The 19,755-nt window shown below is 35.3% G+C and overlaps 1 protein-coding gene and 1 non-coding gene across 8 annotated transcripts in view; both read right to left on the reverse strand.

The window, feature by feature from the left end:
* Window positions 1-1,222: 1,222 nt before the first annotated feature.
* LOC143648960 (U6 spliceosomal RNA) lies at window positions 1,223-1,329 on the reverse strand. Its single transcript, XR_013158854.1, has one exon. It is a non-coding gene; the product is annotated as a U6 spliceosomal RNA (small nuclear RNA).
* Window positions 1,330-3,835: 2,506 nt separating this feature from the next.
* FGF12 (fibroblast growth factor 12) overlaps window positions 3,836-19,755 on the reverse strand; it is a 621,973-nt gene continuing 606,053 nt past the window's right edge. For all 7 annotated transcript variants that reach the window (XM_077117887.1, XM_077117886.1, XM_077117888.1 and 4 more), the window contains one exon: window positions 3,836-9,613. In XM_077117887.1, the coding sequence (XP_076974002.1) occupies window positions 9,495-9,613 (119 nt within the window). In that variant the 3' untranslated portion in view covers window positions 3,836-9,494. The remainder of the gene's footprint in view (window positions 9,614-19,755) is intronic.

Genomic DNA, 19,755 nt, shown 5'->3' on the forward strand with positions numbered 1-19,755 from the left:
GTGTGGCTAGGGCTGTACCTCAGCGGTACCACTATTTAGTGATACTGTGGTGACCATTCTCCTATTTACGTTCAGCCAACCAAGTCTGTAGCTAATTCATTCTGGGTAATCTGGCCAAGATTTCCCGATACAGGAGTCACAGAACTCTTTCATTCTAATTCGTAGTGGCTGAAGAAGATGTATCCCTTCACACATCTGGTATGTCCCTCATTGTTTTCCTGCAGGGGGTACCCAAACAGAATATAGTTTATAATCTTTTAATTTGTTTTCCTTGTCATACAGATAAGAGATGATAGCAGCTTAACTTTTCATAGAAACATTTAGCCTAGGGAGCAATACAATTCTTAAGTTATAGCTTTATAGCCTGCCAGTGTTGTTATCAGGAGGTACTCAATAGGAGGGGTTCCGTATATGACCTTGAAGTGCAAACTTCAAGGACACTCATATTTCATGACAGGAGCTTCTAACTGCTTAACCAATATCAAATTTCTCTTCCTTCCTTGATAGCGAAACCCCAGTTGTGGTCAATGAGATAATAAGCTGAGAGTTTTGGAGAAACATACTTCCCTATTGTAGGAACCACTTCATCCTATTTCCTTGTTCTTCTCCTTCTCTCCTAGAACTGGATCAACCACTTTGGAATGATGAAGGAAAGGTACTCTGAAGGAAATGTACAGAGAGAATAGCAGTCTTTGGTCCCAACAACTTTGAATGCTCTAAATAATGCCAGTGATATCTGCATCCGGGCTTGTCATAACATAGGAAAAAATTCCCTTCATTTATTTGAGCCACTATTTTTTATAGTGATGAAGTTGATGCACCCAACAGATACATTTTGGAGGTATATCTCTGAGACGATGCTTACCAGCGAGGAAAAGAACTATTCAAAATTTAAAGAAAAAAAAGTGAACTAGTTCAGAGCTAAAGCAGTTAACTAAGTGGTATCACAATCTGGAAATGCAGAAAAGCAGGAAGCTGAAGCAAGGGATGAAAACGGGATTGATAGAGATGATCTAAATCATGCATGGGTTGATATGCAATCCATACATTAAAGACTGTCTCTTACTATTTCTCCTTATGTATGGCTTTGTGTACTTCTCTGGGCCAGGGATGTATTTTCAAGGCAACAAGTTGCAATGGATAGACAGAGCTAAAACGTTAGTACATACATAAGAGACAGAACACGGTAAATAAGATGTACTTCCTTTTATTTTATTTTTTCAAAAATATGGAATGCTTCACCAATTCGCGTGTCATCTTTGCATAGAGGCCATGCTAATCCTCTCTGTATTGTTCCAATTTTAGTATATGTGCCGCTGGAGCAAGCACTGTATGTCCTTTTAGATAAGCTTGTCAAAAAATGTTTAGAGAGTAACATAATACCAATGATATTTTAAATAGCTGAGAAAAATAATTGTGAAAGTCTATGCTTAAAGAATACCTATCATTTTCAAATAAAGAATACTACCTTCTTTATAAAAACCAAAGCTTGAAGTAAGTGGACTAGCCAAAAAAAAAAAAAAAAATTTAGGAAACGAGGAAGTGGCCAGGAATTTGATGCTCACCCAGTTGTCATGCATAGGCAAAGGCAAAATGGAGCAGGCTCAGATTTTCGAAGCCCCAGAAAGTTTACCAGCTTAGGGACTATTGAGAGTGCACCTTTGAATAGAAATTTGAAGACAGCCAGAAAAAATTATTGAAATTTGGAAAAAGTAAGGTAATTTTAAATTAGTTAATAAAATAATGAATCACTGAGAAAATAAGTAATGGTTTTCATAAGTTCAGTTAATGTTGGGGGGAGGATTGTCATAGAGATTAAAAGGTGAAGAAATGTTTAGGGGTTGTAATAGAAATTAATCTGGATATTCAAAAATATCTGATGAGGGTGGGCCACGGTGGCTCAGTGGCAGAGTTCTTGCCTGCCATGCCAGAGACCCAGGTTCGATTCCCGGTGCCTGTCCGTGCAAAAAAAAAAGAAAGTTTGATGAGGCTGTCAAAAAAAAAATGAGTGCAATCTTAATATAATATAGTTACAATGTCCAGAATTAGAGCACTTATCTGGACTGAATTATCATGTTGCATTACGTATTACAAATTAGAAATTGTTCAGTGTAAAATATTAAGATATTAAATTGCCTTGAGGAGTAAAATCTAAACAATGGCTAGGAGCTATAGAACGAAATCCAAGGAGGAATTTTATAAAATCAGTTGATGCCCACAAATGGAACATGCTGCTTTATAGTGTACTGGTTAGAATCTATTGTGTACCCCAGAGAAGCCAAGTTCTTTAATCTTCATTCAATGTTGCTGGATGGGAGCATTCTGATTGTTTCCATGGAGACGTGACCCACCCAATTGTGGATGGTAACTTTTGATTAGATGGTTTCCATGGAGAAGTCGTCACCCATTCAAGGTGGGGTTGCTTACTGGAGCCCTTTAAGAGGGAACCATTTTGGAAAAAGCCTCAGAGCCACAAGAGCCACCAGAACCAACAGAGCCAAGAGAACAGACAGAGCCCAAGGGAAACCACTGAAGAAGCCTAAAGAGAAAGCTAACAGACATTTCCATGTGCCTTTCCCGCTAAGCGAGAAACCCCAAACATCATCAGTGTTCCTTGAGTTCAGGTATCTTTTCCTAGATGCCTAATTTGGACATTTTCGTGGCCTTCGAACTGTAACCTTGCAACTTAATACATTTCCTTTTTTAAAAGCAATTCTGATTCTGGTATATTGCATTCTGGCAACCTACAAACTAAAATAGGTGGTAATATATTTACCATCATCCAAAGCATTCAAATAAATCTGTATTCAATAGAAGAGATTTAAGAATAGCACATACGGCTGTGTCATGTGATTTTGAAGTCCTGTGTAGAGCTGAGGTTCAGTCCTGAAGTGATTGCTTGGATGACATGTAGAGAAGCATTTTGTAATGGTTTAATCCAAGCAGACATTTTATGGGTATGAAAAAGTAAATATGGCATCCATTTCTGATCTAGAATAGCCAAGCTGTATTCTCTAACCCCTTCTGTAAAGTCATCTAAAATCACTGGACATACCAGCTATATTGAGTTATTTGTTAAATGAACCATTCTTTTTTTTTATAATACCAGGTGTTGACCTCTTCCTCAGTGACCCAAACAGCACCTTGTATATAGCAGGCATTCAGATAATGCTTGAGGTATTGAATTTTCAATGCCTGTATTTGTCCCCATGGTTTATGTCAGTAGCTTTACTCCATCAATATTTACATTTCTCTGCTAGTTTTTTAGGAGATTTGATGACCCTAACTGGAAACACTTTTATTAACAGGTAATACAGATCTGCATTTTTTTTCTTTCTTTTGCTACTCAGTATTCATTTCCATTTCTTCTTGAAAAAAGTACTCTGAATTTCATTCAGATATTTACTCTTCACCCATGTGGACATGTATATTTGGGGAAGACCATCCAACCTGGAGGTCTAGGAAAAGGTCTTGCTCAACTTAAACTAGTCCACACACCTCAGATTTCTGACAGTGATACACTAAAACATGAATATGTGACTCAAACTAGGGCAATGAGGAAATATTTTCTGGGGACTTCTAAGAGAAAATAAAAATGCAGTGTCTGCAACTTTTAAATAAATTCCAAGAGGGAAGTCATTACTGATGTAAGTGGCCAAGCTAAGATAATAACAGACAAATTAAGCCTTAAATGGTGATATTGTGAACCTCTAGATGAAGTGCTATTATGGGTTGGGAATTCTATTATGAGCAACCAGAAGCAACCTAACAGATACAGAGACCCAAACAAATCTGAAGAGTGAATTGACAACACTTTGAATAACTTTTCCTTTTTATTAATTTCAACTCAATTCACCCTTCCCTCTGGATATTCTTTCCTTATATCATTTAATGCACATTTCCCAATAAATAGTGTTTTGTATGTCTTCACATCTTATAAATAAACTGTTTCTTTTATTTGAGGGACCCCTTGTTGTTTCTCTCTTTTCACTTAGTAAATATTTATTCTCCTTTCAATCTCTTCTTCCCTAGTCTTCATTGTCACATCATCAATGCTTTAGAAAATGTTACCCACCTATTGCAACACATACCCTTAGATATGACATTATTTATTTATTTGTCTTTCTTGGATTTTTTAAGACTGTGGCTTAGTTTATGAAATCTATAAATTTAACCCAGTCCTTAGTTAGTAAATTATGAATAAAAGAATGTGTGAATATGCTCAATTTCTTAATCCTGGAAAAGCAAGATACCAGGTTTATTGAAAATGAGATATTTATCTTGTTCAAGCAGCTTCATGATTACAAAGTAATTTTTACCTTTCACAGTACTGTTCAATAAAATAATTTGACTAATCCCCATTCATAAATCCACCTTTCATCTTTTTTATAAAACATACCACCTCTCCGAGCAACATATAATAGGATAGACACACTAAAAAAAGATTTCCCAAAGAAGTTTAAAGTTAAAAAAAAAAAGTGCAAGTATTTTGTCTACATGCATGAGCATCTTGAGATTTTAATAGCTTTTCACTTCAGGAAGGTTGTGATGTATAAACATTTTACAAATCTGATCTCAAAAAACAATGATTTGAATAATCTGTGCTTTAATGCAAAATGAAACATTACTTTGTTCAATTTCTCATACAGCATGTTTATTAAACATTTCAGTGTCAGTTTCTTAAGATTATAACATTGAACCTTGTAGCTAATACCAATTCTATTCGTGGGAGAATATTTTGGGCTTTTTAAACAATTTTGAGTAAAATGAATGCCACTGCCTTTGGATTTGTGCATGGAGCAAAATATACATAAACTCATTCTTTTAAACTAATAAAACATAATGATGCAATCTTTTTCATAACATTATTTTAATGCTATTATTGTAATGATAAATATTGTTTTGCTTCCAGTTGTTACTTAACTCAATATATCATCTCTGAACATCAGCATTTTTCAATTAATTTAAATATTTTAAATATTGAATTTAAAACATGAGCTCTAGGGAAAACATCCTGAAAAACATGGAGAGGCATTTGGCATCTTTTTCCTACCCTCAACTATAGATTTGCAATCTAATATGACTTATCATGGAATCTGTATTTGGAAGTATAGCTTTTTAAGAGAACTATAGAAATAAAAAATAAAAAAATAATTATCTCTGTATCATAGACGGGATTAAGAATCACTGGATTTCCGAAGGAGCATGTGCTTCAATTTTTGTTCCCACCTGTTTCTTTTTTATTATAAAGTGGCATTTTGTACCATCACTAGAAATATACATTTATATATAAAGTTTTGCATTCAAATCTCTTGATTTTTTTAATTACCTACGGCTAAAGACCACAAGTCAAATAAAAACTCTATATAATATATCCTTATTTCAGAAGCATATGTATATATACACATATATATTCGTAGAACAATCCACTGTTTTAAATGTGATTCTGATTTTAAAAAATGCTATTTACAATTTTCTGACAGAGAAATAACCTCAGCCTTTTATGGTATTAAAATGAGCAGGAAGTGTTTATGTTTGAATGTGTTTCACCTTGTGCAGATGAAATTAAGCAACGTCATGGAAAACTTTCTCAGTGCAAGGCCTTGTAGACTAAGCCATGAGAGTGGGATAGTGGATTTGCTGTTTCTGGGTCTATATTAAAAAAAAATTACTGTTGATATAGTCATACTTCTTCACCAAGAAATCAGTGATCTCAGATTAGGCCCTTCAGACTTTCACTATACAAAATTAAGCCATCCTTCATCCTTGAATCTTGTCTTAAACCTTTATCACTTGCTAGTGGCACCAAAGGACCACGGATCTAAAATGTTGCTATCTTCTTAAATAGATGAGTTCTTCTAAACAAGTTACTGGATTAGAATGAGGCCCCATAAAGCATCATTTTGTATCAACTTTTCTCTTTAGTGTGCCAATCCACAGTGGCCAAAATATGCTATGAAACTGATAAGTAAAATTCAAAGCCCCGGGGTGCAAGGGCAGTTCAGTGGATGAATTCTCACCTGCCATGCAGAAGAACCAAAACAAACAAACCAAACAAGCAAACAAACAAACAAAAATTCAACAAATGCTGCTACAATAAGGGGATACTTACATGGAAAAGAACAAAATGTAACCCTGACATACAGCATACAAAAAAAAATTCAAAGCCCAAACTATTATTGTGAACAAGAATTGGTTGGCGTACTGTCCTTCAGTTTCCTGAAGCAAATAGAATTAGCTCATTGAATTAGCAAATAGAACTTCAGCACCATTTGTTTCTAAACCTCAAACTTTTAGCTTAAAATTCAAGGTCTAATGATCAGAAAACTATTTTGCAGGACTCTCAAAAGTTTTGTTTTCATTCTTAAGCCAATTGATTTTGAAGCATGTTATAATAAGGACTCTTAGAATAAACACATCTTGACTTACATCTACATAGCCAATTGCAAAGCTTTACTAAAGGCTGTATTTTTTCCTCAGAATATTCCAATGCATTAAAAAAAAAAGCCATAGTTGACTTATAGGAAAACAAGCAATGCATGAATTGGAGACCCAGAAATGGATATGACATTAGAGAATTAAAATTAGGGAATTATTTTACTGGGATGAAAACTGGAAACCAAAACATTTAAACTGGCTTCTATTTTTAGAGGAAATGGGATTAGATCTTTATATTAACATTTTTAAAAACTTAGTGAATACTGACTTTTTCAATTACAGTTTTATGACTTAAAAGAGTAAGCAGGTGGGTCCCGGTGGCTCAGCAGGCAGAATTCTTGCCAACCATGCCAGAAACCCGGGTTCGATTCCCGGTGCCTGCCCAGGAAAAAAAAAAAATTAAAAAATCAGCAACTTAATTTTCTGATTTTTTGACCAGTTTTCCCAAGAAACCTTCATCTCTAACAAAAACAAAAGCAAAAAAAAAAAATGAAAAGAAAACGTAAGCAATGGTTAAGCAAATGTTTACCCTGTACACTGAATCACAATTTTTGTCAGATCAATGTGTAGAAGAAATATGAAGTTTCTAGTTCATTCTCGAAAATGAATCGGAAATAAGAGCTAATTTCCAAAACATTTTACTGTGATGAGCATTTACTTAATGTGATATGGAGAAAAAACATACAAATTGTTGATTAGAACTCTGCTTCTTAACTGCTATCAGAAAGGAGACGAATGTAAGTCTAGATGATACGTGATGGACAGCCACTGAAAATAGAGGGAAAATTTTGCTTGAAGATTTATATTTCTATCATATTTTTCATAATTGACTGGATTAAATATTCATCAATGTAATGTATGTACAACATTCTGTGAAACTGTCTATTGTGTTCCTGTTGAATTTGTGCATGTATGTGTGTGCATGTGTATCCCCTGCAAAACTTCAAGTCATTCCCTGTTAAAAGAGCCCGTGATCCATTTGGTAAAAGGCTCTTTTTTTTGAAGAAAATAAAGCTTTGTTCTTGAAATGTGTTTGGTACTGGGAAATGACAGGTGCATTTATAATCTATTTGAATCAAGAGTGACAAGGAGGAATATGTCCAGGTTTGTATTTTTCAAAAGGGTATTATTTTCCTGGAAGGGCAACATTCCCTTAACAAATATTAATGTCTTTATTCGTTAGTTTCCAAGTATATCTCTGGCAACTGTGTTCAGAAGCCTTGCCTAGATGCATAATTTTTGTTCTTGGCAACTAATTAGGCAAATTCCTCCATTTCACTTTCAGTTAACCTCTGATAACATGAATAAGATACTTGGTGAAGGTCACAAACCACTGTTGAAGAATAATGAGTGTGTAGAGTGAGGGAAACTATGTTGACCTTGAAAGAATACAGCAACCAATGACAAGGTCACTGAGGTGAGGACCTAGGCTTCTGCAAAGTGTATATAGTTTAGGGAATCATATTTGGAACAGTACATGCTGGACAGGAGAACTATAGGAGAAGTTACATGCTAAGTCTTCTCATTGATAATATCCATAAATCTGCATACATTTTTAACATTCTGTTTGTTTCATTTTTAAATTTGGGCATCTTTACACCATTCCTAATTTGTAGGACTAAATTAATCTGCTTTTGCCAAGTCATTTGTATAATGTTCATTTCTTCCCCAATATTTTCCTAACTGTTCACTTGCCTGCTCTTATACTGAGTTCTTTTTCACTGTCTTAAGCCAATCAACAGCTCTGTCTATTGGAGCCATAGCTGTTAATTACATATTGTTTATACCCCTAGAAAATTCAGCATTACTAGTAAACTTCTGTGTTCTAGGAGACAGACTCAATGTTAATCAGACTTATTAATGAGGATATACAGCAAAACAAAATAAAACAAAACAAACAAACAAAAAACACTGACTTCGTAAGAGAGTAAGTTAGAAATTTCACAGCCATGCCTCCCAATTTCTTGGCAGAGTTTGGAAAATGCTATATACATAAACCTCTGGTAAGGTACAAAGCAAATACAGTTTGCTTTTATCAAGTTGCTAGAACTTATCACCTTATGTAAAACCCCCCTTTCTTCTTTCCTGCTGCAAGGGATGGTACAAAACTCCCTAACACAAATATATATGTACCTACACTCTCAAAAGTGTTCACAAGCCAAAAATCTGACCAAATGGTAAGCGTAAGTAACTTCTAACTTACTGCTTGGACATGGTAATGATAAAGAATTCTCCAAAGTTTCTTCAGTTCTAGGGCAAGAACTTTTTTCCTAATGACTAAAAAAATGAGATCCTGGATCAAACTTTTGATAAAAATATATTCTCCCAGCAGGATCTGAAACTCTTTTTATGAATGAATGGCATCAGCGTATTAATACCATAAGATTCAACACAAGACTATCCTTTTGTGTAAAACAATTTAAATAATAGTGTCATAATGATTTTTAAAACATTTCTTTTTGTGTTAATTGGTTCCTGGCTCTATACCTTACAGGCATTAGAAGAGTCCATAATTCATACACGTTCAACTTCATGGCTAAAGACAAATCCTAGAAATAGATGTAATTATGTGTCAATGTGTAGATACTGAAAGAAACTGCAAAATCAAAACAAAGTCATACATCACAGCATTATCCAGAATTCAAGCTATTTAGGATATTACATCAATTTGTAAGTCTAATTTTCACAGCCTTTTCTTTAAGGTATTAACTTTATTTCATCTTTATTATAGTAATGTCTTTGTTACAATTAGCCTTCTATTAATAACACAGTGGTTTACCTTAAAATGATTGTCGAGTTCTGATTTAGTTTTCCTTTGTTTTTATGTGTGCTAATTTTTGTGCATATGCGTTTTTCACCACATTGCAACAGGCAAGCTTTGGTTCGATTTTCTTGTCCTACACATAGGATGATTTTGAGTGCCAAATCTTAGCCACTAGGTCCTGCATTGCCATTTTATTCTCCTCTCCTTGGGTAGATTTATTGGAAGGGAATGGGTAGAGGGGAGGGGAGAGAAAGGAAAGGGATGAGAGAAGGTAGTAGAGAAGAATTCTCAGCTATGTTGAATCTTGATTCACAACTTTGCCTCCATTCATGGTTGGTGTTCCAGAACTTTTCCTTGAACGCCCTTGTTTTTCTCCAATTTCATGTAGCGATGGCTCTCTGTACATACACACTGGAAAGCAAAATCACAACAATTACTTATTATGATAGTGGGCAAATGATTTGGCCTCAATACATTTCTCAAATTTGATTTTACAACATTCCTCACTCTCAGCCCTAGATCTTTTCCCTGCTGTAAAATGATTCTAACTTGATAATATATGCATTAGGTACACATGGTTCTCTTACAGTTCTATCAGTCACAAACTTTTAAGTCTTCTTGAAATGAAGCCATATGATTGCTTTCTGTTTTCACATAGATAAGGCTTGGTTCTTGCAGTCTCTCAACCCTTATAACAGGGTTTCCATTCAGTTAGAGGATACAGTGGAGGAATCACATTTAAAGGAGAATAGCTCTTTGATTTTCAGTTCTTAATCTGAAATCTAATCTGGGTAGGAAAAAAAAATCTTTATTTACCTATTCCTAATCTTTATCTCACTATAAGAAATATGACATTGTTGTGTCACCTTGAAATACTTATTTTCAATTTTAAGGGTATCCTATATAAGAAATGATAACAGAAGAGAGGAAGCGAGTAGAGGGAAAATGACAAAGGAATTTCCCAATTACTTCAGATTTCCATCAGCTGAAGGAACAAACACAGTGCATGGCTTCTTGGATATTTGCCAATGAGGAATGTGATTATGCAACCATGAGATTCCAGTTCACATCTATATAAACAGTTCTTTTTCCCCTCTATTATTCTGTCTGGCTCTAAAGCTCAGTCACCTGTGAATTATCACAACTGTTCCTCCGTTATCGCTTAGAAAGAACAATGTTCCCCATTCATATTTCTCCTTTTAAGATAGGATCTATCAACATATTGAACACATTAATGCAACTTCATTATTCTATTGTGAGATAGACATGCACACATGTATAAGAACATATGAAATACGTCACTTAAATATCAAGAGGTATTTCTCATCTTTGACTTAGGAACAAACAGTTAAGTACCTCTGTCTATTGACTTATCAGTATAATGGTTTGATAATCTGAATGTTATTGCCAACAACAAATACCTTCCTCCTTTAGACTCTGTCCTGGTATTGAGATCTGAGCATGACTATGACCGAGCAGATTTTGAGAGGCAGTTAAAAGCACCAGTTTCAGAATCACACTGTTTGGGTCCATGTTTTGGCTCAGCCACTTACTAGCTTGGTCAACTTGCACACATTTCCATAACTAAGAAAATGACATTTTCATAAGGATTGAATTCTTGGCATATAATGAGCACCTGAAGATTTTATGAATATGAAGGAGCTGACCTCCTTGTGAGAAATTTGGGTAACAATTTCAGAGAATATAGTGATAAATTGTTTTGGATGATAAATGGAAAACTAAACTAACAGAGTTAAGATATGGGTAAGATTCTCAGACTAAGAATCTTAGTTTGTTTCCCAACTTACTCAGTAATAAAACTTCTTAAGCATTAATGTGCATTTGAATTGCCTAGGGATATTGTTAAAATGCATATTCTGATTCAGAAGGGCTGTAGAGGGCCTGAGATTCTGAATTTTTTTTTTTTTTTTTTTTTTTTTTTTTATGGGCAGGCACCAGGAATTGAACCCGGGTCTCTGGCATGACAGGCAAGAATGCTGCCTGCTGAGCCACCGTGACCCGCCCAAGATTCAGAATTTTAATATGCTTCCAGGTGATGTTGATGCTGATGCTGCTGAAACCCAGATCACACTTTGAGAAGCACAAAACATATAACTAAATATGTATGTTAAGGGCATTATGCAAAATCATTATAAATATTTTGAATAAGATTTTAAGATATTTCAATTATTATAGCACATGGCTCCTAAAGGATTAGATGCTTTGGACCTAAATAGCAGAGCATTCAGAGGAAATTCGCTCAAATAAAGTTTGCTCCTGTAACTTACAGATGGCTCCAATAGCTAATACAAGTTTCTTTTGTTTTTACAAAAGACAGAAGATCATTTTGGAAGATCTTATTGGAATCCAGATGTTCCAAGCGTCTAATGGCTTTTGGAACATCTCTTGATATTACAGTTATATAGAAAGGGTGAAAATCTTCAAAGTATAAGCGTATGCTTACATGTGCAAAATAGAGTCCTTTATGTATAATTGCTTAATGCACAGGGAAACTCAGAAAAAATAATGAGTGATTCAGTTGGATAGCTATTCATATGATGCTATAAAGCAGTTTGCCCAGCTCTGTCACCTCGTCACCTATGCAAACCTACAGACCCCACTGCAGACTATTATATCAGACACTCAAAGGATCAAAAAAAGAATCTTTTCTAAAAATACCAGAATATATTTTGACTCCAAAATTTCTTAAACTTCAACTTTGAGGTAATTGAAGAATTGTTACTTTCAAATTTCCATTAAAGAACACATCTTTTATAATATGATTGAGTTTCACAGACTTGCAGTTTCTTTTAATTTCTTATGGTACAGATTCTGCCCAACACATTCGTTTCTTACCTTTATCTTCTTTGCTAGTTCTCATTTGCATGTAAAATAGTTGTGATAATGCAAAATATTACCATTATAATTACTGCTGCAGAGAACTTTTCAAACAACTTAACCCCACTGAGCGTCTCTGGGAAACCAGGTAACAAGTCCACAGAGAGGTTTTCATTTGAAAATTTGCAGTGTTCCAAAGAGAATATAACTGACAATTGCCATAGCAAGCTGTACAACTTGCTCTTCTCCTATGACAACTCACTCACTTCCAGATATTCTTCATTAAGTGGAATGATAAAATTCAGTATACTGAAAAATTGTGGTTCATATCTTAGGTGGAAAATGAAGAACAATAGGTGGGTTTCCCAGTTCACTGAAAAGGAATAGTCTCTCTCCACCCAATAAATCAGTCAGGAATTTGAATTTCTGTATTCCTGTTAACAGAAAGCACTGGGTGTTTCAAGAAAGCAAACTAAAGTCATCCCATGAATTGTACAGAAATAAAAAAGGGAACAAAGTTTCTGTCAAACCAATGGCTTAATTTTAACTTCTCGGGCTTTAATTTTCATTGGTATTAACAGGCTATGAGATTTCAGTAATACTGCCTAAACTAGGATGAAAAAAATCAAGGGATATGAATCTCAGTCAAATTTTAGAATTAAAATGTAATTAAAAAACATTATCCACTTGCAAGCAAAATATAGAATGCTTCTCTTTAATAACTGGACTTAATTTTGTATTCTATACTCTTCTGAGTGGTATACAATAAAATGAAATAGAAGAAGAAAATGGAAGGCATAATGTTCCTATAAAGTGGGTTATAAGTTCAAAATATAAACCAAAATTGCCATAATATGTATATATATTACACAATAATCCCTTAAATAAATCTATTTCAGAGTTTTCAGAGCCATTTTAGTTTCATTAACTCGTTTGATCATTATAATAATCTTATGAATAAAGTAGGCCGGGAATTATTATCACTACATTAAAAACATAAAAGCAACTCAGTGACTTCCCTAAAGTCAGATCGTCAGTAGTGGCGGAGCCAGGAAGAGAATGTATAGTTTCAAAGTCTTAGTCAGAAGTTCTTAACAAAAGCAGAAAAGCTGTAATTCATCAACAAACATGGTACAATTGATGGCCTTAAATCAGACAATATTTACGTTGTATCCACATGTTATTTGAGGGCTAACCTGGCCTTAACTCTTCTAAATATCCATAATGTCATCCAACAATGATAATGAAAATTAATGCACTGAGTGCAAGTTATAAACAAAGAAGTGACTATAAAAGGCAGAGGTTTGGCTGGAACAAGTCAAAAATTCTCCAGTATTCAAAAATATTAATCTTAGGACTATGTTAAGAAAGAGGTGGGTGTAAGATTGGGGAGAGAATAGAAGAGACTAGCAAGTACTCTAGATCTCCATTGTCCAATGTAGCAGCCATTGAATACTTAAAATGTAGCTAGATCTAATTGAGATGTGCTAAAGTGTAAAATACACACAGAATTTGAAATACTTCGTACAGAAATAAAGAATAAAATATTTCAATTACGTTTTATATTGATTACATATGAAAATGATAATATTTTAGATATAGTGGGTTCAGTATGTTATTCAGATTTATATCATGTTTGTTTTACTTTTAAAATGTGATGATAAGAAAATTTAAAATCACATATATAGTTTATGCTGTATTTTTGTTAGAAAGTTCTGGATTAGAAGAGTTTGCTGTTCTCTGGAAGAAAAATGCCTTGATTAGGGCTAAAGCTATAAATTGCTGCATGCTGGGGAGAACAGTTAAGAAAACTTCCTGACCTGAATAAAGGATTCGCCCATATATAGATTTAGGAGAGGAAGAATAGGTTGGATTCTTTTGATAATGGGTACAGGTTCATAAGATATTTATTAGCCCTTTAACCTAGTTTAACTAATAGTGCATTACTTTTATTCTATTATTGATGTTCCCTCTTCTCTATTCAAACCTCAGTTTCTCTTTTGCTAACCAATATTCAAAGGTTCGTATGTGTCCGGGCATTACTTTGTTTACTCTATAAACATGAGCCTAATTATTCAATAAATAGAGGGCCAAGCGTGCTCAGTTCCGTGACAAATCCAAGAAACAAACACTAAACTCCTGCCCACAAGGAGCTCCAGGCTAAGAAAGAGAATGCGGAAATGCACACAAATAGCAGGGGGTGGGGTGGGGAGGCATATTAGAGAACTGAACGGAAATTAGTATATTAAAATAACTACTCAATGTTATTTAGCCTTGAAGGTACAGGGGATTTAAAGAGATGGAGACAGGCTCACAGAAGTGAATCAACAAACTCAGGGTGATTGTGAAAACAGTGACTAAATAAATTAGGTTGAGTTTGGGGTAAAAATAAAGAGGCGGTGATGGATAAGACTGACAGAGTTAACTGGCCAAGCTTTGCTGAATTCCAACTGGAAATTTTCAATCACGATCATGATCAGCCTCAATTTGATAGTGAATGAAGAGGTAACAATATGACACCAAATATAGGAGTATATAGGAAAAATCTGTTAATTAAATCACTTTATCTAGAAAGATGTCTGCATTTACATGAAACAGCTTGGGGCATATACGACTATTCAATTTAGTCCAGAAAATCAGTCAAACTGACCCTCACTGCTTGGATTCTGTAAGAAGTGGTGGGCAGTATTTGGAACTGTAAGAGTTGTTCTGGTACCTTGAAAACAATCTCGATTTCTTAGTTTCCTAGGTTCTGCATACCTACTCGAGGCAGCATCAAATGTGCGAGGCCTGATGCTTATCTAATATCATAATTTCCAAATATCATAATTTTGACTGCAATTAAGGGGGCAGGGAAGTGATTCAATTAGTTAAGGTAACTAACATGTCAAGAAGCTTTGCCATATTTGGGGAGGGGAGGCTTAATTTAGCATGTAAGAAGACTAAAACCACAAATGTCTAATCAGAAATTACTAGCCATATGTAAAAAAAAAAAGAGAGAATTACATTTACTTTACTGTACAACAAATATTAATCACAATTTTATTCAACTACCAGTACTAGAATATGGAATTCTTACAATTAATTTGCAATCACATATACGAAGTAATTGGAGAAAACCTTTACAAATGTGTCTAGCGAACTGTCTTGGCTCTGATCTTCAATAGTTCTACAAATTCAACAGCTTCTGAACTGTGGACTTCAAATTATGCCTGTCTCATACTACATTAACTTTTTTTTCTTCCTAATAACCAGGTCCTTATAATTACAAAGTAATTACAAAGTTCCCCAGTCTCTTGATGTGCAGTAGACCAAAGTATATGCTTTTCTCTCAGTTATTTTCTTTCTCTTTTTCTTCTATTTTAATGTTTCAATTCCTTCTTCCTTTTTTTGATGTTTCTTTCTATTCATTTTTTTTACAAACACATTTGTACAGACATAAAGGTAAAAAAGAAATGGTAAAAAGAGGATGCTTCTAGCTCGTGACTTGGCATAGTAAAGGTTGTCATTTTCACAGCTGCCTGGAGATGCACTGACTATGCGTCTCCATATCTGTAGAAAACTCTGCACTCCCTGGTATCACAGAAATACCGGCTTGGTCACAACAAGACCCTAAGCTACCACCTTTGTGACAAATAGGGTATTTGCCTTATTTACATATTTTTCTATTTTATTTCTAAATGTAAGACTATTTCGCTAGAAAGGAAGACGACCAAGTAAATATCACTGAAGCCTTGTCAAACTCTATAATCTATCCTCTCTTTGTAGAATTATGAATGGAGTTTGTCAGGGCAGGCTTTCCGTTTAATATATTTCCTATTACCTTCTCTTTGGTGGTGCCTCTGTTGCAAATGTAGTTATCAGAATATGCAGGCTGTCCTTGCCATTATGATAGCTCAGATTCCATTTGCCACTTTTAACACTTAACAGTCACTTTTATTTTCTCCTGGGAAACCTAGACTAAAATAATCTCTTTCCTAAAGTGCGAAAATAGTAAAATCTCAGGAGTTGCTTTTATGTATCACGTAGGCAGCTATAATAAACCAGATACCACGTACTATCCCATGGGAACTATCCTGCGAAATTACCATAATCATAGTAAATCATTATTGAACACTTAACCATACTTTACATAAATTAACACTTTTTCAAAATGACCCTAAAAAACAGATAATTTTACTGGTTGCAGTGGAGAAAAATAAGAAACAGAGAGAGTAATTTGCTCAAATTCATGTACTGATACAGGACAGAGCCAGCATTCAATCCATGTGTAAGTCCAGAGTCTGGGTTCAAAAGTAGAGTCAACTAGTTATATGTGATAGGAGAATTTCATAAAACTGTGTTGACTGGCCTCAAGATAAAATCTTGACCCCCAAACCTCATGGGGCCACTCAGTCCTTAGTTAGTTCCTTCTCCAAGTCTTCTTGCCAAGTAACTATTCCACACACCTTTTACTTTCTCCTCAAATTTCCAACACTATCTGCCCCAACTCCGTCTCTGACTAAGAAATAGCATTTCTTTCTTTCTTTCTCTTCCTCCCTCCTCCTTCTTTTCCTTCCTTTCTTATCAATAAACTGCCTTACTTTACATTTCACTTATAAAAGAGAAGTGGAAGTGTTTCCTATTTCCATCATAAGAATCATTAACCTACGTGCATCTGCCTCCACCTGCTCTGCCTTCTTACCTGTTACAACGCTTGAACTCAACCTGTTCCTCAGTCTAGCCCTCCTTTTGCATACCTCACCCTGTCCCCTCTACTTAGTGTCATTCAGTGACCTTTTCTCTCCTGTAATATTTACTTCTCCCAGATTGTTTCCACCAGCAAATATGCTATACTAACTTTCACCAAAGACAAGTTATATAAACATCATGTTTCTCTCCAGTTCCCTCTCCATTTCTCAAAATCCCTTTTCTGACAGAACTCCTCAGAAGTGTCATTGATTATTAATTTCTTCTTGTTTTGCCTCCTGTCATAACTTGAATCCACTCTAATCAGGCTCCTTCCCCACAACTCCACTAAAATCACTCCTCAAGACACCACTGATCATATGCCACAAAATCAGTGGTCCATTTTTATTCATCAGCTTACTGGATACCCAAGTGGTGTTTGTCAGAGTTGATATTCCTTCCTTTTTGACAAAATACTTTCTCTTAGCTTCCTGAACATCAATCATAATATCCTACTTTTCTTGTGAAGTCACTGGCTGCTCTAATCTTATCTCCTTTGCAATACCTGCCTTCTCCAATAAATGCTAGGGTTCCCCACAGCTAGGTCATCAACTACATTCACTTTCTTAGTGATTCTCAACCTACAGCAGATTTCCTCATCCCTTGTCATACCGACTGGGTTGAGGATCAGGGTAGTCTTTCCAGGCTTCTGTGTTATGAGACAGTTCCAGATGAGGGACAATTTTTTCCACTCAAAATTTCAAGGTCTTCCCACTGGGAATTATGCATAGAGCCTGAGGCAGTGGCTTTCAAGCAGAGGTGATTCTGGCTTCAAGAAGAGATTTGGCAATATCTAGGTATTATGGGTTGAGTTACATCTCCCACAAAAGAAATGGTGAAGTTCCAATCCTCAGTACCCCAGAACGTGACCTTATCTGGAGATACAGTCACTGCTGATGGGATTAGTTAAAATGAGATCACACTGGAGTAGGGTGGGACTTTAATGCAATATGACTAGTGTCCTTATAAGAAGGGGAGAAGAGACACAGACACTTGAAGGGACAATGGAGTCAGATACTGAAGTGTTACAGTTGTAAGTTAGGGAGTGCCAAGATTACTGCCAAACCACCACAAGCAAAGAAGAGTCAAGGAAGGACTCTCAGAGGGAATGTTTTAGAGGGAGCATGGTCCTAATGACCCCTTAATTTAGGACAGCTAGCTTCCAGAACTGTGCAACAATATATTTTTGTTTATGTTTTAAACACATACATTGAAGGCATCAAATACTTTGTTGGGGCAGTCTTAGGAAACTAAGACACTGGGGACATTGTGGCTTATCACAACTTGAGGGGAGGATTGCTAATAGCATCTAGTAAGTAGGGGATAAGAATGTTGCTAAATATCCTATAATGCACAGAGAAGACCCTCACAATAAAAACTTAACCACCTCAAAATGTCGGTAGTGTTGAGGATGAGACATTCTGGTCTAGAGGACAATATCTGCTTTTCCAATGCCATCTATAAGACTTTAATTCCTGGTCAATATCTTTGAACATCACACTTGTACACACAACTGTCCATATAACATCTCCACTTAGATTTCTAATAAGCATCCCAAACTTAGCATATATGACTTGCCACTGTGTTCCTAGCAGTAAAAGTCACTTCTCTCCTACTCTCCTCCATTTTAGTAAAAGCACCATCATTCACCTAATTGCTCATGTCAAACACCTAAGAATCATCCTTGATTTATCTCCTACTCTAACAACCTACATCTAATCTATTAGCATGCTCTATCAGGGGTAACTTCAAAATAAATCCAGTTCTAAAACCCCAGGCCATGCAAGATCCTACTCAACTTCTCTGAAATCTTGCTCAAAATCTATAATGACTTCCAGTTACTCTAACTATAAAATTCAAAACTCTTAAGGTAGCTACAAAGTGTCCAATTATCTGGCTCTTACCTATCCCTCTAATGTCACCTTTTACCATTTTTTAATTTGATCAATCCATACCAGCCACACTGACCTTTTTACTCATCAATGGACATACCTGTGCCAAATCAGGGCCTTTGAAATTTTCACTGTTAATTTTACCGGAAAAAATCCTACCTCGGATATTTGTTTAGTGTATGACTGCATTTATTCAGATTTCTGTTCAAATGCCATTCATATCATTTTCCCTAAGAGATTTAACCTGATAGCTCTAGGGGAAATAGCCTACTTTTCTTCTTGAAACTAATCTCTGTTGATAGTAAAAAATGTTTCTTAACTTTTTTGTCAGTATCCATTCCTAGCCATAAGTGCCATGAAGTAATAAAATTTTTCTTAAGCACCACTGCACAGTTATTGCTTAGGACAGTAAAGGACATGTGGTAGATGTACTGTAATTATTTTTCAAATGAACATTTCTATCTACTATGCTACGTTGCCTAACTTCAAAAACCTGTAGTCGGTATAAAGTTGACCTTTCTTCATCTTTAAAGTCAGTGTGTCTTAACTTTCTCTAAAGTCCTAAAGTTGTGCTGAGTACCCTAGAATATATCAACATATAGCTAGAAATGATGATTTTGAAAGAATGGGACGATGAATACTATGCAATGACCATATTTATCAAGCTTCTCTGGTTTATTGAGAAGTAGATAAACAACTAAGATTTATCCTCATCCTCACAAGAATAAGAATAATCACTTGAAAAGAAAATAAACAAGGAAAGTTAACCATCACCTCACCCTTCCCTGCCCCCCATGCCCATTTGGTAAATTACAGAATCTAGGAAAATGAAAGAGATTCTAGGGGTCATTGTATCCAACAACTCCCTATCTCAATGGTTCTCAAACTGTGGTCTTCAAACCAGAAGTAGCAGCAGAACATGAGAATTTAAGAAATGCAAATTTTCAGGCCAACCCTGACCTACTGAATTAAAAATTCAGGGGGTGGGGCCCAGCAATCTCTTTTTTAACAAGCCTCCTAGGTTTTTCAGAAGCACACTTAACTTGTAGATCCACTATCCATGAGACCTGTATGAGAATTGCCTGGATAAGCTTT

This window comes from Tamandua tetradactyla, chromosome 10 (assembly GCF_023851605.1).
Source record: "Tamandua tetradactyla isolate mTamTet1 chromosome 10, mTamTet1.pri, whole genome shotgun sequence".
Taxonomy (NCBI): Eukaryota; Metazoa; Chordata; class Mammalia; order Pilosa; family Myrmecophagidae; genus Tamandua; species Tamandua tetradactyla.